Here is a 24,834-nt window from a genome sequence, read left to right on the forward strand (position 1 = left end):
AATTAAGGGTTTACCAAGCAGGTCTTCAAAGGCACGGAGGGCAAGGAGAGGCCCCTGGCGGAGGCAGAGGCAGAAGGGAGGGACAGATTACAGAGCAGAGTAAGCAATGTGAAGGGAATGTTAGGGGAGGAGGTGGAGATAAAGGGCTCTGGCTGGGAGCGCACCGCACGGGGGGGGGGGGGGGGGGGGGGGGCGCGGGGGCGGGGGGGGGGGAAGATGAGCCGTTTTAACATGCTTGCTACGCCCAAGTGCTAGATGACTTCAGGGAGCTGGTAAAGTAGGGGCTGGGGAAGCTGGCGAAGACAGAGATGGAATAAAAGGAAATAAAAAAATAGGGTGAGAGAGAAATCTGACCCATTCACAATGGAGACTCACGCTCTTCCAATATTTGTAGGGAATTTCTGGCATTCAGGGTACTGTTGCAAAGTGTAAGGCAGTAAGAGCGAGGTGACTCTTTTTAGTTCTAATAAAAGAACAAAATAGGGCTTCCCTGGTGGCGCAGTGGTTGAGAGTCCGCCTGCCGATGCAGGGGACGCGGGTTTGTGCCCCGGTCCGGGAAGATCCCACATGCTGCAGAGCGGCTGGGCCCGTGAGCCATGGCCGCTGAGCCTGCGCGTCCAGAGCCTGTGCTCCACAATGGGAGAGGCCACAACAGTGAGAGGCCCGTGTACCGCAATTAAAAAAAAAAAATTTATAAATCTTTAGCTATATTATTAAATTAATAGATTATGACCTATTATCTGATAAAAGGAACTCATACAACTCAATAGCAAAAAAACCCCCAAATAACCCAATTAAAAAATGGGCAAAGAATCTGAATAGACTTTCTCTGAAGAAGACATACAAATAGCCATCAGGTACATTAAAAGGTTTTCAACATCACTGATCATTAGGGAAATGCAAATCAAAATCAGAACGAGGTGTCACTTCACATCTGGTAGCATGTCTATTATCAAGAAAGACAAGAGACAACCGGTTATCTGTTCCCATAACTGCAGCTTAGCAGCAGGAGAATCACCCAGATAGGCCCAGTCAATGTATATAACCATGGAGATAATAAAATAAATGTTTCAAGCTACTATGTTTTGGGGTAGTTGGCTATTCAGTCATGAATAACAGAAACAATCATCTACATTGCTTTTCCTTCATCCCTTTATTTCTCTGTATTCGTTAATTTCTCAAATAATCATAGAATCTCAAAATAATCATAGAATCATAATCATAGAATCATCAAAATCAATTTAATTCACTTGAAATCTTGAAGAAAAAAAGAAGTCTACGAGATAAGTACTGTTATCACCCTTATTGTGTAGATACAAAAAACGTGCCCAAGGCCATACAGCTCATAAATAAGGGAATTGAAATTAGGGTTTTTTAACCTCTGAGCTGAGGACTTTCCCCCATATCTTAAAGTGAGACAGACTCAGATTCCAATTCCAGGTCCATCACTTATACTTTGTGATTGCACTGATCCAGCAACTTCACTGTTTTCTAAACCTCCTTCCCATCCTGTAAAATGGAGATAATAATGGCATTGACCTCACAGAGGTACTGCAGTGATTAAGTAGGATACTGAATGGTACATGATAGACTCAATAAATTTCTACAATGGCAAGGACAGTAACGATGGTGCACCAGCACGCTGGCCGTCCTGGGCCGGGCGGCAGGGGCTTCCGACAGTACTGTGAAATCAATGCGCCCACTCAGAGTTCACATTCCTAGCGGCTGGCAATAACAAGTGCCTTGGGAATACAGTAAAGTTCAATACTCTTTAAAAATACCTTGTATATTTCCCAATGAGGCCCTTCTCAGAATTTTCCAAAGCACAGCAATGATTAAACAGGCCTTTCTCTGAGGGGAACTTGCCTGACTGTCACCCTGTTAGACTTTACCCACCGCTGACTCTCTGACACGGTCCTTTATTAAGAACCAACTGTGTAGTGAGATCCATCACAGAGAATACCTTAAAATGCAAGACAGCTGTTTTACAGATAAGAAAAGGGAAACACAGTGGTGAAGCCAGGTTAGGACCCAACTTCATTTGATTCCAAACCTATCCTTTTCCACTGACAGACACGGGAATGTGTGCCCCAAACACCTACGTGGAATCTACTACATGAAAGGCTTAATGATAAATAACAAGAAAGAAAGGGGAATCAGACCTCCTGGCCCATAACAATGACAATGATATAATTATCATAACAATACTTGTTAACAGTTATTAACTGCAATAATAACAATTAATTGTAGCTAAATTTTTTGGTGACTTAACGTGCCAGGAACTGTGTCAGGTATTCTTCCTGAGAATTCAATGCTCACAAGAACATGCTAACATTACCCCGTTTTTATATATGCAGAAACTGGTCTAGGGAGGTTAAACAAGTCGCCTCAGGTCACACAGCTAATAAGAGCTGATGACACGTGCTGACTGCAGAGCCTGTGCCTTCCCTCCTACCTACTGGGTCACGCTGCGCAGCTTATGGGATTTGAGTTCCCAGACCAGGGATGGAACCCAGGCCCTGGCAATGAGAGTGCTGAGTCCTAATCACTGGACCGCCAGAGAATTCCCCAAAGCCTATGCTATCAACCAATAGGCTTGGCTAAGTGTTGGAGCCCCTAGATGTCTTCTAATTTTAGCCAGATGCCAAGTGATGGAGGGACCTGAAAACCTGGGCCTTAGTTCCAGCCTCTACCATACGACCCTGGTCAGGCGACTAAGGCTCTTAGGGGCTTTAATTTCATCTAGAAAACAGGTCTAATAATACCCACCCAGCCTACTCCTGGAGGCTGATTACTGAGAGGTAAAGATGTCATAATTACTGTGAAAGCTCTTTGGGGAGAACAGCAGCAGCAGTAACAACAACAGAGAACACGAGAAAACCACAAAGGATTACTTCTGTTTAATGAGTATAAGGCTTGGAAGACACTCATAATAAATCCCTCCTAAAGAGCAGCCCCAACCTAATGTTCCTGGAGGCATCACCTGGTGGAGGGGCACCGTCCTGGGTGGAACAGAGACCTGGGTCTGAATCTCCCTCTGGCCCTGCCTGGCCATGTGTGACCTTGGAAAAGGCACCTAACTCTTCCGGGCTTCAGCTTCATACGTGAACTGTGATGGATAACATCTAGCAAGTACATACAAGTCCCTAAAAATATCTTCACTTTTATTACTTGCATTCACCCTGAGACCCAGGGTGAAGTTCTGATGTGATGGACATTCAAAGAGAATCCAAACATTATGGTATTTTTTGGAGGGTTCCAAGATATGTAAGACAACTGTGGATCAAATCCCAGATCTTCCATTTACCAGCCACGGATCTAGAGCAATTTCTATAGTGTCTCTGACTCTGCTTTCTTAACTGCAGTAATACCTACCTGATAGAGTTATTACGTGAAATGGATGAAAAAACCCTATAATGTGCCTCACTGTGCATCTGGCTTACGCTGTCTGTTCATGAAATGGGAGGTACCATCCCTCACTCCAAAGCAAGTCTCACTTCCTTAGTTTGCTATATTCTCTTTCCTGGGAGCCTAGCTTCTCTTCCAAGATCTTTATGCAAGTTATCTTCCATGCCAAGAATCCAGAGAAGCTTGTGTTTATCAGTTTACCCTCATGATCTTAGAGAAATCTTCAGGACAGCCTGAATATATGTATTATTATACTATAGTTATACAACCTAGCCCAAGTTCCCAGTCCACCAAGCTCCATCACAATTCCAGGCCTAGCCTGCCTCTTTCAAGGTCAAAAACAAGTGTGACCTCCAAGGCAAGCTTGTCATTCACTCTCAATCTCTTGCAATGTGTGGGTTCCCAGCCTTGTGTAATCTGTTGTTATACACCAAGTCCCCAGCGTTGAGCCTGGCACATAGTTAGTGCTCAGTAAAATGCTCACTGCATGTAGTGAATTTTCCTGGAACAAGTCTTCTTTCTTCCTACAAAAAAGACTCAGCATGGGCCATGGGACAAGGACGAAACAACAATGAACTGCAACTGCCATAATAAAGCCATGTGATGCATGTCATGAATTACAGCGCTGGCACAGAGGGGCGAGTGATTCTTTTATACTATCCTACACATACTCTGTAGCACAAATCACACTTTCACAAATTTAATTTCATTTGTTTTTAAAATTACAAAAATAATTCATACCCTACTACAGAGACGTATAAAGATAAAAAGTATTATTTCGTTCCTTTTCTCCAATCATCTCCTTGAAACAAGCAAAGTTAATAATCTGTAGTGTAAACTTTCTCTACGCTTAAAAAATACACAAATAAGGATTTCTCCCCTTTTCTCACTTTTAAAAAAACAAATGTGGGGCTTCCCTGGTGGCGCAGTGGTTAAGAATCCGCCTGCCAATGCAGGGACACGGGTTCAAGCCCTGGTCCGGGAAGACCCCACGTGCCGCGGAGCAACTAAGCCCGTGCGCCACAACTACTGAGGCTGTGCTCTAGAGCCTGCGAGCCACAACTACTGAAGCCCGCGCGCCTAGAGCCCGTGCTCCGCCACGAGAAGCCACTGCAATGAGAAGCCCACGCACTGCAACGAAGAGTAGCCCCTCCTTGCCGCAACTAGAGAAAGACCGCGTGTAGCAACAAAGACCCAACACAGCCAAAAAACAAACAAATAAATAAATAATTAAAAAACAAATGTGGTATTACATATAAGACTCCATGGCTTGCTTTTTTCCTACTGAATAAAGATAGAGAAATTCAGTACAATTAAATCTAATTATTTTAATTGTGATTATATTCCATAATAAACTCTACCACAATTCATATAACTATCCCTCTACTGAGACACTTCCAATTTTTTGCCACCAAAAGCCAGTGCTGCAATAAATATTCTTATACATAAGCTCTTACATGCTATCACTTTATCTCTGGAAGGATACATTCACAAAAGCAGAACTGTCGAGGGATAGGGTGTACATTTCAAATTTTAATTAATATTGCCATGTTCCTTCCAGAAGAGGTTGGTTGTAGCAAGTCACATCCCCAACAGCAATGCACACATGGAAGGACGGAGCTCTCTATAAACCCATCAGCACATATATGTCATTCTTCTTCTTTTTTTAAAAATTAATTAATTAATTAATTTTTGGCTGCATTGGGCCTTCGTTGCTGCGCGCGGGCTTTTCTCTAGTTGTGGCGAGTGGGGGCTACTCTTCATTGCGGTGCGCGGGCTTCTCATTGCAGTGGCTTCTCTTGTTGTAGAGCACGGGCTCTAGATTGCAGGCTTCAGTAGTTGTGGCACGTGGGCTCAGTAGTTGTGGCTCGTGGGCTTAGTTGCTCCGCAGCATGTGGGATCTTCCCAGAGCAGGGCTCGAACCCATGTCCCCTGCATTGGCAGGCAGATTCTTAACCACTGCACCACCAGGGAAGCCCTGTCATTATTCTTTTTAATTCTTGCCACGTGGATGTGAAAAACTTGACTATAGTAAGCCTGAGTAACTTTTTGTAATTTTATTGTCCATTCACATTTCCTTTTCTGCCTGTTTACACACTTAGCCTGGTTTCCCATTGCTTGTCTTTTCCCTATTTGTAAAAAGACCGTCTTGCATACGGGATGGCAATCTTTGTTGCAAGTATTTTCTCCCATTTGTCTTTTTTTTTTTTGGCTGTGCCACACGGTTTGCAGGATCCTAGTTCCCTGACCAGGGATCGAACCCAGGCCCTTGGCAGCGAGAGCGCAGATTCCCAACCACTGGACCACCAGGGAAGTCCCTCCCACTAGTCTTTTAACTTTCTGTATGGTGTCCTTTGCCATACAGAATATTTGAAATTTCACAGAGTCAAATATACCAGTCTACTCAAAAGACTTTTGGGTTTCCTGCCTTGCTTCTACTCCTAAACCCTTCTAACGTTCAGTATTTTTTCTAAACATCGAAATCTTTAATCTAATGCAATTCATCTGTTCACACAGCAGGAAGAAGGGTTCTAATGTTAGATAAAGTATGTCCTAAACCTTCTAGTATTTAGTTCAGTTTTATTTTCTTTTTAATATTTAAATACTCAATCCATCAGCAATGGGTGTATTCACATGGCATGAGGAAGAGTTCTAATTTATTTCCTTTCTGCTGTATGAAAATACATTGCTTATTTAACATGGCCTGTTGTAGATATCCATTCAATATCGGATAAATCAATGAACACGTGGTAAAACTTGGATGGGGCAGGTTAGGTTTCATAAAAGACGGTAACTGAGCAGCAACCTGAAGAATAAATAGTTGGTTAACAAGTCAACTTGGGGTAAAGCACCTTCCAGGTAAGAGGTAACGGCCTGCCATCAAGGCACCATCAAGTACCCAGGGGTTAAGAAGAGACTAACTTGGGGCCTTGGGTCTCTCCAGAGCTCACCATCTTCAGTCTAGAACCAGGCAGGTGAAGTTTAAAAGCACTGCCCTCTGGGCTTCCCTGGTGGCACAGTGGTTGAGAGTCTGCCTGCCGGTGCAGGGGACACTGGTTCGTGCCCCGGAACGGGAAGATTGCACATGCCGCGGAGCGGCTGGGCCCGTGAGCCATGGCCGCTGAGCCTGCGCTCCGCAACGGGAGAGGCCACAACAGTGAGAGGCCCGCGTACCACAAAAAAAAAAAAAAAAAGCACTGCCCTCCGTTCCTGTTCATTGTCATACTGGGGCTCAGATCGCTTTTGCCACACCAATCCATAAAGCCAGCAACACCTACCCTGTGACCCTGAAAACAACCAGTTTTCATTTTACAAGACACTGTGTTATCGGGGAATAAGGGCTGGATTTAGAGTCCAGAGTCTGTTTTTTTCTGAGATACAACATCTACTTGATTGTGAGAAGTTATTTCACATCCCTGGGCCTCCATTTTCCCATTTGTTCCCACACCCACTCCCTGCACCGGTCTATTGTTAAGATTAAAGGTATCACCCTTGGAGGCAGAAAGCCCTGTGCACATTTTTTTAAATTGCTTTTCTCCATACCACTTTGGATGATTCACTACTCTGATCTGTCAAGGTCATTTTGAATTTGAATTTGTTCTTTCAAAGTTCTAGCCAAGCTTCTGCGAGAATCTGCCCCAGCCCCTGGGGTTGTTATGTGGAAACTCAGCGTGCAGACTCCCATTTCCGCAGCACTGACAAATCCATTAACTAACAGAACCCCGAGAAAAGATGCCCGCAGAGTTCCACAAGGCTATTACTCAGCATTTAAATGGCACGTGACCATCACTCCATTAGAGCAGAAGCAGAAATGTTCCCTATCCTGGCTCCATTATTGAGGCTTCCTAACTGCCAGATCAAATACACATCACACTTTGGTTTGTTGATGGCTTCTGAGGTAACTTCAGATCTGGCCCCTAAAAAAGCTAGAAAGGAGACAAGCAATTCCTCTCCTACTCCAGTCTCCCACAGCATGAGTGCCCATCGTCCAGTGGAGCCAAGTGTTCTTATAAAAAGATGTGCTTTAAAAATATGGCTCCAAAAAAAAATATGGCTTCACATTTTACTGTTAGTTCATTAACTTTCATCAAGCACCCATACTGAGATACAAAGATTACTTAGGTCATTATGTATGTGCCCTTGGGTGCATCCCTTAGTTGTTCTGAGCTTTAGCTTCCTGGTTAATAAATTACGTGGAATTTAGGGGCTCCAAAAGCCCCTAAAATTGACTGGAAAATCCTGCCTTGCAAGTTTTGTTTTTGTTTTTCGTTCAGGAGAAGATCCATTTTTCCCCGATTATAAAGGCATCTATGATCCCAGAAAGTTCAGAATCACAGAGGAAATGTTAGCTGAATCCAAGGACAAAGCTTCTTACCCTGGACGGGTGCAGAGAGTCCAGCGAGTTGAAGGAAGGGCAGCAGCACACGTGCACAGATGAGATCAAGGGGGCTGAGCTGGCCTCTGGTTTCAGTCACTGGGGAAAAGCATTACTTGTTGGGTCCCATGAACTCCCCTTAGGGTATGTATTGTGCATTTTAGGCTGCAAAAGAATCTTCATGTCATTTTATAACCACTAACTCATACACAGACATGGTAGGGATCATCTTTTCTGTTTCCTAGATATTAAAATGAGGTCCTAAGGAATGAAGGGGCTTGCTAAGAAATGTGCAGCTGCTTCTAGCCTGGGCAGAGGTCACATCCCAGCTCTCCTGCCCTGTGGCCCCTCCTCACTGTGCATGCAGCACAGCAGGAACACAGCAGGACTCTTCTCTCCATCCCAGAACTCCTGGAAAAGGCATCACTCCAAGGGCAGACAAAGCAGAGGAGGAGGTATGCGGAATTACCCATGTGCCGGGTGCCGCCTAAGGGTGCCGTCTGTGATTGAGAATGCACACACAAAAAAAGAGTTTAAAAAGAAACATGGCCAATTAGTATTTTCTTCTTTTAGCTCGTTCGAATATTCTACAGCAAACATGTTAATACACATTATACTTCCACATGGGAAAAAAAAATCAAATAGAAAATGCCATTTAAAAAAAATCAGCCCCAGGTGTTCCAGAGTAGCAGCCCCTGCAAGTCTCCACAGAGAAAAAGTGTATGTTAGATCAATTATCTGAGACGTGGAAGAATACCCTTCTGTTGCCTGTGAATGCAAGCGACAAACTATCCCTGCAAAGTCATCCTCTGACAGCCCCTGAGCGTTCTGTCTTACAGGATTGATTACCAATGAAAAACACTTCAGAATCAAGTGCTGCAACCTGCCTGATTTCCATACCCTAACAGGGTATCAGAAAAATCAATAAGTAGTTATCTTTCCGGGTTAAAGACTCATCTGGAAAGTCCCTCCAGTCCTGGAAACAGACACTTTAGAATTCTTGTCCACTCCTAAACCACAAATGGAATTCAACTCATGGACGACTGCTTTCCGGAGGTTATCACAGAGCTTGGCTGCCGTCAGATGGTGTGTAATGTGACGCAGAGCATGGCTGCCGTCAGATGGTGTGTAATGTGAAGAGCCGTGATGCAGCTGCTTCACGTGTGCTACCCCAGGTGGTCGGAGGAGCGTGTATGAAAAAGGGAGGGTTTAAGCAAACCTGGGGAAAATACCATACACAGAAATAAAACCAAAGACCCTGGCTTTCCTGCAGACTCTGACAGTTTAAGTGAAATATCTTTATACAGGAAAAAACAATCCGAATTGTATGAGATATAAACCATCCAAGTGGTCAAAATGCAGTTTGCAACAAAGAGGCAGCAAGGTATAGGCAGGCTGTAGAATCTTAACTGCAATGGTCTGTCCAAAGGAGAAAGGTGGTCTTGAAAAGAAACTACAGATAATCATTAACCTGAATCCTTAAACAGTAAATAGGCTTAGCGAGAAGGACTGAAAAACACAAATGGGGTTACACATCTGTGCCTTTAATTGATGAGATTTAACTTAGAAGATCTGAAAGAAAAAGAGAGAGAGGGCCCCCCATTCCACTCAACGAGCATGTGTCCCTGGAGTGGGAAGGGCTCCTACAGGAACGCCGATACTATGTAGAAACGCTGCATGTTGTATTTTAAGTGTACTTTACAGGCCATCCAAGGATTTTCAAGGCTTATTTTGACCCCATAGGTTACTTTCCATTCATGCAGACTTTAAAATCTAACTTCAAATAAAGTGTGCCTATAGGTAACTATATTTTACTTTGCAATAAAACTGTAAGCTCAAGAGTGCAGAAATCACTTATTTTTATTACTTTTATTACCTTTTACTTATCCCGTTCATCTTATTACCCACTCACCTCTCTGGCACTTAATAAACAGTTTTGACTGAATCAATGAAATGCCAATTTTCAACTCCACTAACCTCAGGTGAAGGTATACCTTCAACTCTTAAGTCACTTGTCATGATCTGTCATCCATTATCTATTTATTTAAGTCCAAATGCCCTAAAACATAGTAACCACCTGTGAGCCAAGAGTGTTCTGTCAATCCCTTCCAGCTACATGCTCAATATGTGCTTAATAAATGAATTGCTCATATATAGTTTTTATAATTAAAGGCCTGCAGTTGATAACATGACAGAGTAACTTGTACCAGGCTAATGCTCCTGTCATTAACATTGATAAACGATGGACAAAATATAAAAAATAACAACCACTGGAAGCCACTGGAGAGCAAGCAAAGGCATGAAGAAACAGGCAGGGATATTTCACCCTTCACGGAAGGGAACGCTTCTGGGGAAGAGCATCTTTAACTGGCTTTTCTCCTGCTGGCAGACCTCAGTCCATGCTGGGCAAGGAGAACAGAACTCCAGCAGAAAGTGGCATCTCACTGAGCTAAGATGTCAGAGGTCAGGATTGCGTTAGCAGCTGGAAATTGAGCGGAGGGATCTTAGAAAGGTGGAAGTCAGAGAAAGGAGAGCCCGCACATCTGTATATACTCTCCCTTCAAACCCTTAGGCTGATCCTGAACTGCACATGCATGAATGCTATTCCAAGAAGCCCTGTGGAAAACAGCACCTTAGACTGAGCTGTTTTCAGCCACTTCCCAATGCTGAGAAAAGGATGGAATTCAAGTCCTACAAAGTTAGCAGGGCTTGGTGAACATTGTGGGCTGAAGTCCCAGAGGATCATGCCGTAGGAGTCCGGAGCATGGAACAGGACTAAGGGCTATAGCCTGGGAGTATGAGCAAAACTACAATAAACTCACCCTAAGAAAGCCTTTTACAGGACCAGGGTGATGGCGACCACCAGCAACTTCACTGTGTACTAAAAGAAACACACTTCATAGACAGATAACAACCCAGCGTCTCTACAGCATGTAATTCACCACGTCTACCATGCAAACAGAAACTACTGGACACGCAAAGAAACAGAAGACCTGTAGCCAAAAATCAAGAGAGAAACGTCAAGAGAAACAGAACCACAGATGACAACCCCGATGTTGGATTTAGTATGTAACAACTTCAAAAATAAACATTACAAATATATTCAAGAATCTACAGGAAAAGTTGGACAAAATGGGTGTAGAGATGAAGAACTTCAGAGGAGATAAAAATTCTACAAAAGGACTAAATGGAATCCAAGGACTAAAAACTACAGTATTGAAATAAAAAATTAATTGGGTGAGACTAATAGCAGACTGAAAAGCAGACTGCAGAAGAAAGAAGCAGTAAACTTGAAGACAGGTAAGTAGAAATTACCCTAACTGAAACACAAAGAGTATAAAGACCAGAAATAAACAAATAAGAGTCTTAATGACCTGTGGTGACAATATCTAACACAAATGTTACTGGAATCTCAGAAAGACAAAAGAATATAAGAATAAATAAATAATCTGAAGAAATACTGGCTAAAAATTTTTCCAGTTTTGATTAATTTTTTTGCAATTAACTGTAATTATAATAATTATCACTGATTACTATGTCCCAGTACCACATTAAATATTTTATATATGTTTCCCAATTTTCACAAAGTAGGCACCACTGCCCCATTTTAGGAATGAGAAAACTGAAGCTTGAAGCGGGGTGGGGGGCAAGGTGAAGCATCTTGCACTTATCTCCATGGTAGTGGATCTAAGATGACAAACTATGTTTGTCCCTAATCTCTCCCCACGATTTCAGAAAGCCTCAAGTTGATGAGGATGAAGGTAACCACCAGCACCACCATTACTGGGTCTGAATCACACATGTTATGCTTCACAACAGTCCAATGAGGTAGAAACTATCCTTCCATTTTCAGAAATGAAGAACCAATTGCTTGAAGTGTTCTCTGTCCACAGGTTCCCGGCCACCAATCAGGGACTAAATCAGCATTTGATCCCTAACCTGTCTGAACTAACCCACAATAAATTAATGAGGGTGTGCAGCAGGCATGTTCAGCCTATGTTAAGAGAATATATATATATATATATATATATATATATATATATATATATATTTGCGGTACGCGGGCCTCTCACTGCTGTGGCCTCTCCCGTTGCGGAGCACAGGCTCCGGACGCGCAGGCTCAGTGGCCATGGCTCACGGGCCCAGCCGCTCCGCGGCACGTGGGATCTTCCCGGACCGGGGCATGAACCCGTGTCCCCTGCATCGGCAGGCGGACTCTCAACCACTGCGCCACCAGGGAAGCCCGAGAATATATTATTTTAAGGGCACTGTTGTCATGTATAAATCATGCTAATTACAAAGGACATAGTAATAGGAGTGAGCTTGGAGAAATACTTTCAGGGTCATCCTAAATTCCAGCTCTAGTTTGTATCTGAAGTAATAAAACTGCTCCTTTTCTAACTGGCCCATCTGGCACTTTCATGCAACAGGATTACTGCTTGTTTCACTCGTCTGTCTCTCTTCACATGTGAGGTACTCCAGAGCGGTGTGCCCACAAGCCTTGCGCCCCACTGTATCCTCAGTGCCCCATGCCGGGTCCGCACTCACCTCTGACAGTTAATAATCCGGCAATTCTGGCTCAGCAGCTTTGGGATCATGAAGAACTAAGTTTCAAAACTTGTAGCTACTGACGAGCTGTAATTTAAGTAATTTAAGCCAGGTTTAAACTTAAGCTTACTAGCTGTGTCAGTTAATTTAAACCAGGTTCCTTCACCCCTAAATTGGGGATGATAATGTCTTCCATGCAGGACTGTGGAGATGATTAAGTGACAACAGGCACCTGGCATAGAGTAGGCACTCAACAAATGGTGGCTATAATTTATTACTTCTATCAAAATTGGACCATTAAGGTACAGAAACATGTTTTTTATAGTCACCTTTAACAGACTATTTTTGCTTTAAAAAAACCCCAAACTACTGGTTGTGGAATGAGTGCTCCCAATTTCATTTAAAATGAGTTACTTTCTCATGAAGCATGCTCCCATAAATTGCAAGCAAACATTATAAAATATTAATTCATTTTAAAAGTGAGAACACTCATTCCAGACCGGCAAAACGGAGGAAGTGCATACATACGCGCACACACACACCCCAGACAGCCTCTGATTTCAAGTCACAGAGTGTTTGAGCCTTGAATACAAAAATTGTCGATTCCCAAAGAGCCTGGAGTTATAAGATTATTCTGGAAAGAGACTTCAATTTTCTAAAGGCAGTTGAAAAAATCCCTCTGGATTTTTGAGGAGTAATACTCTCTCCTGGATAAGTATACCCCCTTTTGGAAAAGCGTCCTTCCTTGACCATTCTGAAGGAACCCATCAGTTTGATTTGTTTTCATCTCTTAAGAAGTAATGATGGATCCACAAGAATGCAAAATGCCTTGAAGGCCCAAAGTAATTTGTTTAGACTTTGCTTAAATCACTACAACCACCACCAAAAGTATTTACAGTATTTCTATCTAAAGCCTTCTACTTCTTAGGGCTTAGATTTATTTATTTATTTACTTACTTATTTATAACAAGCTCACTTTAATTCAAAAAATTTTTTTTAAAAAGATCAGATTTTCATCCACAAACTTGGAAAACAGCAAAAAGGAGAAAATTTTCTAAACACACACTATGTTCTCTGTATACCTCTTGACATTCTTTCCATTAAAGTTCTAATCTATTTTATCTCTATTCATCCTTGTTAAGAAAACTTTTCTCCCCACTGAAAACCACAGGATTAAAAATACCATTACAACTAAGACTCTAAACTTAATTACCAACTCTACTTAGAATTCACTTCACACTATACCTTTAAATTTGAAAAAATGTTAACTAAAAAAGTAGCTGAAGTGAAATTACTTGGATGCAAAAACATTCCCTTCCTGTATACTGATGAATTTAGCACTTTACCTTTAAAATCTTAGATTTCATCATACACAATGAGCTATTTCTTAAAATAAATTATCAAAATGAAAATTTGGGGTGAACATCACACTTCAATTTTGCTTTAAATAACACAAATGTTCCTGTAAAACCACTCACTACGTAATTCTAACTGAAAATGAAAGGGGAATAAAAGAGAAGGCAGTGAGAAAGCCTAGGGCTTCCTTTCCTGACGTGAAAAGGTTATGGAACCATTTATGACAATCCAGCTGTATTTCAGAAATATCATATACTTGTAATCAAATTACATACCACTGTCATTTTTGTATTCGCTAAAATTAAAGGATTTAAGAATCCAAGCTTTCAGACTAACAATGTTACAGAGATTTCTAATGGGCACCATGTGTCACTAATAAGCTAAAATGTATTCCAAATATATCTTGGCATAAATTTTAAGGAAGCCACATATAGTAATAAATTACACATTTTGATTTGTGCAAAAAAATTTATTATTTTTTCAATCATAGAAAAAGCCCCAGTAGCAGGAATATCCTGGGTCTTTACTGCCAAGGAAAAGTGTACGTGTGTGTGTGTTTAGATAATAATAGTATATCTGTTCAAAAACATTAATGAATTCAACTCAACTAAGTCATTTGATAGAAGAACAAATTTGGTACCCCCATGCTTACAATGAACCACATGACTCTTCCATTTTACAGACGTATAGGGTGTATCGCTTTCTTTTTCAACAGCACTGAGATGCAGTAAGCTCTTTTTTCTCTAGAGACACACACTGACCTACACTGGACCCACCACATGCATACACATGCCCCTGCGAGCAGGGGCAGAAATCCTATGACTGCCAGTCCTACCTCTACTGTTCTGACCTCAGGTCTCACTCAAAGACGGAGAGCAAGATGCCAGCTAGGGCTGCAGTCACCTGAAGGTTTGGGGCTAGCAGATGCTCTTTAGTGGTGGTTTTGGGTGGAAGATCTCTCTCCACAGGGCTGCTTGAGTGTCCTCACAACATGGTGGCTGGCTTCCTCCAAAACAAATGAAGGGGTTGGAGGGACCTAGGTGGAAGCCATCTCTTTTATGAACTGGCCTTGGAAATCACACGGCATCACTGCTATTACACTCTCTTCATTAGAGGAGAGTTGTAATTCTGGCATACATTCAAGGCGAAGAGAATTAGGCTCCCTCTTTTGAAAGAAAAAGTCCCAAAGAATTGCAACATACTTTAAAACCTCTACGATGTTCAAGAAACTACTAGCTGTTTTAAACATATATCAGGGGGAGAGACGAGGAAGGAGGGAAGGAACACATTCACCAAGAAGAACTTTCTAAATGACAATATATTTCACAGTTTAATATTGTTAAGACTTCGAAACTTAGAAACAACACAGGAAAACTGAATGGCTTGGAAAATTTCCCCATGATCCAAGTAGCTCACAGAATTCAGTTTTTTTCTGTTTTTTAAAATCTCCTCATACACAGTGGGGACAAGTAAGAGAAAGAGACAAATTCCCAAAGCCATTTCAAACTAAAGGGCTTGAAGGGAGATAATTTGTTTTTCCAATAAAATTTCTCTTATTATATCATTTACTAATTAATACTGACAAAGCTTATGTGCAAAAATAATAAATACATTTTAAGAGTAAGACCTTTCACCATTCTCCACCATCTTTCAAATCATTCTGGGGAGGTGGGTGGTTGGTATTCTCAAACTAGAAATACAGAAATGCTTCTTAAATTTCTAAAGCACATCAGACGGGTTTTGTGTCATAAGCACTGTGAGAAAACAAGAAAATTATGAAAACACACTGGGAAACAGATACCAGGGTTCAGCCTCTTGTGGCTTCTTTGGAAGAGGCCAAAAAGCCCTTGGACGGGAATGACCTGGATTCCACCGAGCATGTGTCATGGAAAGATCTGCAACATCACTGTTTTACTCATCTTGCTATTTTTTAAGAATTAAATATCACAGTGCTGCCCACACCGGCTGATCAAAAACCTGGGTATACTGCAATCATTGGTGACTGCAGAAACCCTATCAGGCCCCAGCAGTCGCTGAGATCTGAGTTTACCCCCACACTTCCAGGGCACAGGAGTGATACCTGCTATTGTGGCCCCTATGCTGGGAGGGTACCTGTGATGGATTCATTCATGAATATTCATGACTAGTGAATATTTAACAGCCACTGACAGAAAGCTTCCTGGGGACCCATCCAGCTGATACGCGGCAATTCATTCCATGCTTGTTGAGCCCTGGCCAAGTGTCAGGTAGAAGACACGTCCACAGCCGCAAACAGCAAAGCTGGAGTCAGCTAGGCTCTCCTTCCATTCCTTGCTAGCTGCGCATCCTGGACAACATAGTCTGGCTCTTTATGCTTCGGCTTCATCATCTATAAACTGGAGATAATGGTAGACTTACCTCAAAGGCTTGATGGGCTTATCTTAGTACAGCATGAACACCCAATGAATGTCACGTCCCCCAGAGACATTCCCCTTAGTACGCTCCTCAAACTAAATCAGATTTCTTCTTTGTACCCGGCAAGCTTTCCTCCGTAGTACTTGCCAGTTTCTAACTCTAGCTACTTTCCAGCTTGATGGTCTGATTAACAGCTCTCTCTCCCACAGGACTGTAAAATTATCATAAAGGCAGAGAGTCTGTCCGATTTGTCTAATATACCCAACACCCAGAACAGTAGCATGTAATAGGTGCTCAATAAATATTTGCTAAGCTAATAAACTAGGTTGGCAAATTCACAAAATAATACAAAGATGAACCGGCCCTCCTCAAGGAGTTCCCAGGCCACTGACGCAGTCCTCAACTCTAGCTGCATTTACAGTCACCTGGGGAGTAACACTCTTGTAATCCCACTACTGGACCCTACTCTGGAGCTACTCTTGGAGTGTGAGGGCCCGGGGAATCCTTGTTTTTGTATTCTAAGAGCTCTTCAGGTGATTTTATTTCATTACTTTATTTTTAGGTTGCATGGCACAGGTTGTGGGATCTTAGTTCCCCGACCAGGGACCGAACCTGCGTCCTTGGCAGTGAAAGTGTGGAGTCTACCCACTGGACCACCAGGAAATTCCCTCTTCAGATGATTTTAATGAAAAGCCAGGATTGAGACTCACGGGTCTAATGCATGAGAGACAGGCTAACAATTACACTACGGGCTGTGTGCTCTACAGCCACAGAACTTCCTGTGATGACGGAGACACCCTGTGTCTGCACCCCCCAGTGCTGTAGCCACAGTCACACATGACCACCGAGGACTCAAAATGTGGCTACTGAGATGCAGGGCCTGAACTTTAAATTTTATTTTAATTAATTTAAATTAAAAAAGCCATGTGTGACTGGCTAGTGCAGACCTAGGGCAAAGTACACACAACAACCCTGAATCCAGGTTTCAAAGGGGAAACCTTTGGGGGGGATTCAAAGCTCAGTCAGCTGCGGTCCCCCCAACCACAGGAGAGTAGCATCTGGGAGAGGAAACGGCAGCCAAACTCTGCCCTCACCCCCCCTTCAACTCGCCACCTTACATACACACAGGGACAACCTCTCCCCACTGCCACGTCCAGGACAGCTGGGACCAAGGAAATGCTTTAAAGAAGCACATCCCCAAGTACAAGAGCCTTTGTGTGAGCTGCTGAATGACGTGGTCATTGAGGCCAAGGCAAGAAATGTGTCTTGAGTAAGGACACTTGGGTAAGAAAGTCACATGGAGCCCCGGGCAGAGTAAATGTGGCAGCGCCTCACAGCTGTAAACCAGAGTCTCCCTCTGTGACTCACAGGCAGAAACCATACCATCATGGAGAACTGACATTTCCTCCTTAGGCAGATAATGGCTCATTAAGCTCTTTATAAAATCAGACTGGCCCAACATTACTTACAGAAAGGCTGAATTAATATAGAGAAAGCACCCATGCTATTGACCTACCTGCCATTTTTTCCCATCTACTATGTGTGAAGCATGTACTGCGTGGCAGGCAGTGTGTCAGGGGCCTTAAATAGTCCCTCATTTTGTCCATACGATACCCTGTAAATTAGATATTATTTTCTCATTTTATGGTGAGGCAATTTAAGACTCATGGAAGTCATTATTTACTTATTTACTTACTTACTTATTTAGTTATTTATTTTGGCTGCACCAGGTCTTAGCTGCAGCACGCGGGATCTTCGTTGCATGCAGCATGAGGACTTCTTCCTCGACCTGGGATCGAACCTGGGCCCCCTGCATTGGGAGTGTGGGGTCTTACGCACTGGACCACCAGGGAAGTCCAAGACTCAGGGAAGTTAAATAATTTACTTTAACAAGCAGTGACAAAGCTAGGATTTAAACTTAGATCTACGCTACACCTAAGTTCCTTTTTTATAAAGTCTGTCTAGTGTTCTATTATATAGATACACTACTGTTTATTTAACAAATCTCCGTTTTCTGTTTTACCAAATCACAGTCAATGCTTCAACGAACCTACTTGTATATAAAGCATAACACACACACATACATACAGAGAAGTACGTAAATCCTAAGCGTAGCATTCGATGAATTATCAAGAAATAGACGTACCTATGTAACACCCTCCAAATTAAGAAACAGAACGATACCAGCACCTCAGAAGCCCCTTGTGCCATCTTCCAGTTATTTAACCCACTCACATCCCCTGTTAAGGGCTACCACCTCATCGGAGTTCATTAGAAGGAAGCTAAGACATAGGTTGTAAGTTAGGTGTATAATCTAGGCCAAGACTTAAAGCACCATTTGGTCACTACAATACCAGACAAATATCATTTACCTACCTTGATTAGAAGTTAGTGTTTTATTGGATATAAAGAAATTAGAGACACGTCTCCAGGAACCAGGGTACAAAATGTGTTAATTAGGATTACAGAGTGCCCTAAGCCTGGGGCTTTAATGAAGACAAGAGACAACTGATTCCCAGCTCTGACAAGAGGAGGAGGACCAGGAAATACCCTATGATTTTATCACAGGAGTGAGTATAAATGTAAATAAAATATAAAAAATACATATTAATGTATTGCATTTACTGAACTGCCATGGGTGGTAAAACGTTTACAGATATTAGCGACTTAAATCCCTTCAACAGCCCTGGAATCTCACGATCCCCGTTTTACTTTTTATTTATTTATTTATTTTAACATCTTTATTGGAGTATAATTGCTTTACAAGGGTATGTTAGTTTCTGCTTTATAACAAAGTATCCCCGTATCTCCTCCCTCTTGCATCTCCTACCCTCCCTATCCCACCCCTCTAGGTGGTCACAAAGCACCGAGCTGGTCTCCTTGTGCTATGCGGCCGCTTCCCACTAGCTATCTACCTTACGTTTGGTAGTGTGTATATGTCCACGCCACTCTCTCGCTTTGTCACAGCTCACCCTTCCCCCTCCCCGTATCCTCAAGTCCATTCTCTAGTAGGTCTGAATAAAGATTCCCGTCTTACCCCTAGGTTCTTCATGACCTTTTTTTTCCCCTTAGATTCCATATATATGTGTTAGCATACGGTATTTGTTTTTCTCTTTCTGACTTACTTCACTCTGTATGACAGACTCTAGGTCCATCCACCTCACTACAAGTAACTCAATTACATTTCTTTTTATGGATGAGTAATATTCGATCCCCGTTTTAGAGAGAAGATGGAGGTTCAAAAAAGTGAAGTAACCAGCTCAAGGTCACGCTGCTGGTTAGAGGGAGAGAAGGGGTGCAAACCCACAAGCATACAACCTCAGAGCATGCCCTTTCCATTGTACCCCGCTGCCTTCCCTTCCCAGGTGTTCTGTTACAGACAACTGATCTCTTAGAGACCTGGCCTCTGGGAGAGCGAGCTGGTATTGCAATACCAATAACAAAAGATGTGAGTCAGAGACCTTGAAACTCATTTTATGTTTGCAGGCCTCTCCCTCCCTGGGGCGCTGGAACCTACCATTTCTTGTGGTTACCTACTGTTTATCTTAATTCGGTTTATTTCTTCTTATCCACTGACAACATACTTTTCTCTCCAAGACGACAAAGTCTCTGACCAAAGCTAAAACATTTGGTGACACAGGTTACCTGGCCTGCCCTGAGCCAGATGCAAAGACTCGAGTTGGCAGGTCTGTCTAGGTCTCTCCCTTTAGCCTCGTCCTCATGTGTCCCCTAACTTTCACCCCACGCCTGTCACCAATACGGATTTTCAAATGTGTACAGGTACACTTCCGATGGAGAAGATCCTCATGTGTTTAACTGAGGCCACCGAATTACAGTCTGACCAACCACACAAAGAGAATTTTACATATCTCCTATGTCACTTGTGGCAAAATTACCTATAACTCTACTGAAGTTTTTCACTGTGTAATAAAACCCATTGCAACTAATGTTTTTCCTTTTTTACTTGGGAAGCAGTAACAGGTTTGGACTGAAAGGAGAGACAGAAAAAAAGAGAAAAACTGGATTTCTTTGACTTACTTGTTTTTCCATTTGTATCAAGTCTTCCAGAAGCTTAGCATTTAACAAATAACAAAAAACTGCAGACAATACACGTAATTGGTGTTATCTGTGTTGGTAAGTACTTACCTTGACCGGAATTATATATTGCTTTTACAGACTTCTTAACTTTCTGTAAGGCTGTTCTATCTTGGTCTAGAGCCTAGAAGAGAAAAATGGGGGGGAAAAAGATGTTGGAAAACTTGGTAAGTTAAAAAAAAAAAAAAAAGGAACTAAAGAAAATCTCATTCATAACTGCATTTGTTGTGCTGAGCACTGCAGCAACAGCGAACTGGTATATTTATCAACAATGAACCCCTTCAGAGACACGAAGTGCGCCCAGGATTTGAGTAGTTATATTTTGGGGATAAATACGGTCATTCCACAAGCTCAACACTGGGTGAAATGGATAAGCTGGTAGTCAGTCGGTAACCGTGCTAAGCTATGCACAGGAAAGAAAAAATAAGATACCTAAGATCTGATTCTTTCACTCGGAGAGTTTACAACCTGGGAAGGGAGAAAGGCCAACATATGACATGGATGACACCTTCCCAGGGAACAAAACACATCTTATCACCTAATGGTAATTTCAGCCAGAACGAAAACATTTAAGGGAGTGTGATAAGCAAGAGTGACCCCGAAGAGCTTCTCAAGCTTTTAAACTTGAGGATTCCTTTTAGTTAAAAAAAAATTTTTTTTAATGACATGCCGCGTGTATTTAAAACATTCTGTTTATTAAAAGAGCACAACATGAGAAATGCTACCATGATGCAGGTAATGCTTGTACATGACTTCTTAGGTGATGAATCAACACATCTCCAGTGATCTACAAGGCACGGGTGAGGGGGCTGTTTCTGGGGGACTGTCACTCCTGATTCTTGACCCAGGTGCTGGATACACAACTGGGTTTCGTTTGTGAAAATCCATCAAACCACACACTTAGGATATGTACCCTTTTGTATGTGTGTATTACACTTCAAAAACAAGTCAATGTAGACATACTCATGGCACGCTGACCTAACTTCTTAGAATAAATTCAAGCCCCTCTCTGCTTTCCCAAGGTCTACGGTCCATTCACAGTCTGGGAACCCCTGGAGGGTGGGTCAAGATTTGGAGGGCAGGAGCAATAGCAGCAATAAAAATAAACTTGTATAATAAAGTTTAAAAACATTCAATGTGCACTCACAGCCTTTACATCATCTAAACCTCAAGACTTCAGGTGAGCGAATGGAAGCCCACGGAGGGTAAGTACTTGCTCTCTGCAGGGTACGGGGGGAGCTGCAGGGGGCAAGGTGATGGCAGCAGGCATCTGTTATTCCCCTTCTGCAAAACGGGCTTTCCTGCCACTCTAAACATGGGGTTCACTGGGTGCTGCCCCTTTCCTTTGGCTCCTGCTCTCTGAGCACCCATGACTGGCCAGGTGAGCAGGGCCCATGCTGGGCTCAGTCCTGCCTAGGATTTCTGAGCTTGGGAACCGGGATCATAACATGCAGCCCCTTTCCGATGATGCGAGCCTGGGGGCCATCAGGGGTTCTGTTTCTAGCTGTGTGGAAGAATCTGGCCAGACAGGATGATGTTAACAGAGACGAAGCACCAGAAACAAGAGGTGGAAGGGGTGCTGGTGGCAACTGAGTCCTTGCTCCCAGCTGTCCCCAAGTCTATATCACTGCCAACCTTCCTGTAGACTGAGTACGTACGTGAGACAATAAATTCCTTTTGTCAGAAGCTAGTTGAAGTTGGGATTCTATCACTTGCAACCACAAGTCCTAAGTGACACAAGAACTAAAGTTTACTGAGCACTTACTACACCAGGCATAAGCTTGTAGAGAAGATGTACCAAATAGATATCTTATCTCTTTGAGTTACATCTTTACAAAAATCCTGTGAAGTAGCATCTATATTTTTCAGCTAAGGAAATGTGATAGGCCTTCAATAAATATCTGTAGGAAAGGAGGGAGGGAGGGAGGGAAATATTTACTAACTTGCTCAAAGTCACAAAGCCAGAAAGTGCTAAAATCACATTTTACACTAATGTCTCCCGAATCCCAAATCTAATGGGATGCTGGGATAAAAACCAGCGCTTTGCAGACTGTGGGTTAACGCTATTTCTACCTTGCCCATCACTCACTTTCCACTTCCACAACTTTTTTCACAGCCACGTCCCATCTGCACTTCTTTTTAATTAACATTTTTCTTTAAATTCGTTTCACATCTTTTAAAAAAATTTAAATACACTCTAAAGAGCTGGCTCACTCAACATTAATAGAAGATACCCTAAAAATGACTATGTGCCTCTAACTACATAAAATGCTCGTCTGTTCACTACCTCAAATCACCTCATCTAATGCCAGTGATACTGCATATCACATTTAAGGACACAATGTTTTATGACACAGCTCCAGAGGAAGAGACAAAGTTTGAGTAATTTCAAAGATCTGAGGTCTGTACATCAGAGGACAGAAGGAAGATAACTAACATTTTAATAAATGCTTAGTCATAAAGGTGCTGAGATCTACATAGATTATTTCACTTAATTCTTACAAAAACCCTATGAAATAAGTACTATTACTGGATTCATTTTATAGATGAGGAAACAGAGGCTTAGAAAGTGTAACCTGCCCAGGTGACAGAGTAGGAATTTGAACCCAGTTCTTCACAGTAAAACTCCACCTCCAAATCACTACCCAGTTCTGTATTCCAATGGTATCTGTGAAGAACTGAAACTAAAAGCAGCCTCATCTTAAGAAGGCAATATCCACGAGTTTTCAGAGGCAAATCTGTGTTAAGAAACTACAAGACATTTAGGTTGCTAGGAGACTGGGAGGGAAAGACAGTAATGCAAATAAGTGCAAATAGGCACTCATTTTAAGAGATGGGATCCAAAGGGTTTATCCTTTGCGGAACCGCTTTTGTGGTAAGGATATTTTTAAAAAATAATTCTAGTAACAGCCACCATTTATTTTTTATATACATATTTCTGCCATCTTTTTTTCTGATGAAAACCCCTGGGCTTTAGGGAAGTGAAACAACCTGCCAGTTGTCACACATCAGGTAAGAGAAGAACCAGCTTATGCTTTTCCAAACAAGCCACCTAAAAATCCATCGCAGAAGGCACGCTCATGTTTCTCCTAGATCTTACGATTTTTTAATAATTTTCGAGAAAGGAAAAAGGATCTCCTTCTGGAAGAAAATAACCTATCAGCTCAGCTTTGGGGAGTGATGACCACTGAAGGATGATTCCACTACTGGTAGAGAAACTAACGAGTGGGCTTTAATGCCCACGCACAGTTAGAGTCAACGACTCCAGATGAGCAAAGGGCTGGAAAAGATTTCAGCCGTAACATTTTATGAGACCAGTTATCTGCTTCCTTTTTGCAGGAGGCAAAGTCTCAGAAATATATGTTGAATTTTTACCAACCTGTCTATAGAACTAATAGGATGTAAGGTTCAGGTACTTACTTCTAAAGGTTATTAATGACATCCACATTAGACAGCTACAGCCACCATTATGTCCGTGTGACACTTCTCTTTTTACACTCTACTATTTGGCCACGGGCAAAAAGCAGCTGAGTAAAATGCAGTTTTAAGAACTCTGTGTTTAAGAGAGCCAGGGAACACTGTCCTTCAATCAAACAACGCTCCCTCCAGAAAGAACATGTCTAAATAGGCTACAGAGCGCCATTCTCTCGACAGCCAGACAAGCAACACCTGCAGTGACATCTTTTGAAATGTCCTATATGTGAAACTACATAAAGCTAAGAGAAAAGTGGCGGATGCATGGGCTACAAAATTATCCTACCTCTCAACCCGTTAAAAGATGTTAAAATATGTGCCTGCGTTTCTAAGCATGCATCTGAAGGTGAACAACTCAAAAGTGTATGCGTTTGTGAGAGGAGAGACGGAGGGGAAGGAGGATGAATGAACCACGACAGGAGAATACGCTCATCTCTAACAGTCGAACACCTCCCCCACCTAGAACTTTGCAACACGGCAACTTCCCCTTCTCTGCATTACTAAAGAGCAGGGCCGTTAATCTAGAAAAGCACTTCCTATCTTTATATGGAGACACATTACTTTTGTTTCATGCACAGTCCTAACAAGCTTGGGCGTCTGAATACACAGAGAAGACACAGGGTACTGCAAATTAGAGAGAGATTGCTGGAGAAACCGCACCAACAGAAGCTGGCCACCAGAGGATTCAGAAAGATTATACAAACCGGACATAAGAATGCAAAAACTCCTTAAGAATCAGAGGCCGTTCAGGGTAGGACGTGGAACCTTTCGTCCCACTCCAGGCCGAGCAGCATCCCTGGGTCACAGCGGCGTGCATACAACACATGTTCTCAGAGATGCACAGGCATCCAGCCACGCCTGTGTCAAGCACAGGGCATCTGCACTAGCTGATCCCTCTGCCTGGAACGCTCGTCCCTAACCTCTTCAGATGATGGGCTCTTGCTTCTTACCCAGGCCTCAGAATAAAAGCCCCTTCCTCCGAAAGGCCTTTTATGGTCAACCTAAAGCAGCACACCCTCCTGCTTCCCAGTCACTCTCTCATATACCTCACACTAGATATTCCAGAGCACTACACCCCCCGAGATGATCCTGTTCATGACCTGTTTACCATAATGGTATTCATCTCCCTCCACTGGAAGAATGAAAGCTCTATGGAGACAGGGGCCCTGCAAAACCTGTTCATG

The 24,834-nt window shown here is 42.5% G+C and overlaps 1 protein-coding gene across 8 annotated transcripts in view; it reads right to left on the reverse strand.

Moving 5' to 3' along the window:
- The window catches only part of ASAP1 (ArfGAP with SH3 domain, ankyrin repeat and PH domain 1), a 349,999-nt gene that overhangs the window by 126,508 nt on the left and 198,657 nt on the right, over positions 1 to 24,834 (reverse strand). For all 8 annotated transcript variants that reach the window (XR_012327408.1, XM_073794762.1, XM_073794764.1 and 5 more), the window contains one exon: positions 20,228 to 20,300. Coding sequence is in view for 7 of the 8 variants with exons in the window: in XM_073794762.1 (XP_073650863.1) it covers positions 20,228 to 20,300 (73 nt within the window). In the remaining variant the exon portion in view is untranslated. The remainder of the gene's footprint in view (positions 1 to 20,227; positions 20,301 to 24,834) is intronic.

The sequence above is a fragment of the Tursiops truncatus genome, chromosome 17 (assembly GCF_011762595.2).
Source record: "Tursiops truncatus isolate mTurTru1 chromosome 17, mTurTru1.mat.Y, whole genome shotgun sequence".
Taxonomy (NCBI): domain Eukaryota; kingdom Metazoa; phylum Chordata; class Mammalia; order Artiodactyla; family Delphinidae; genus Tursiops; species Tursiops truncatus.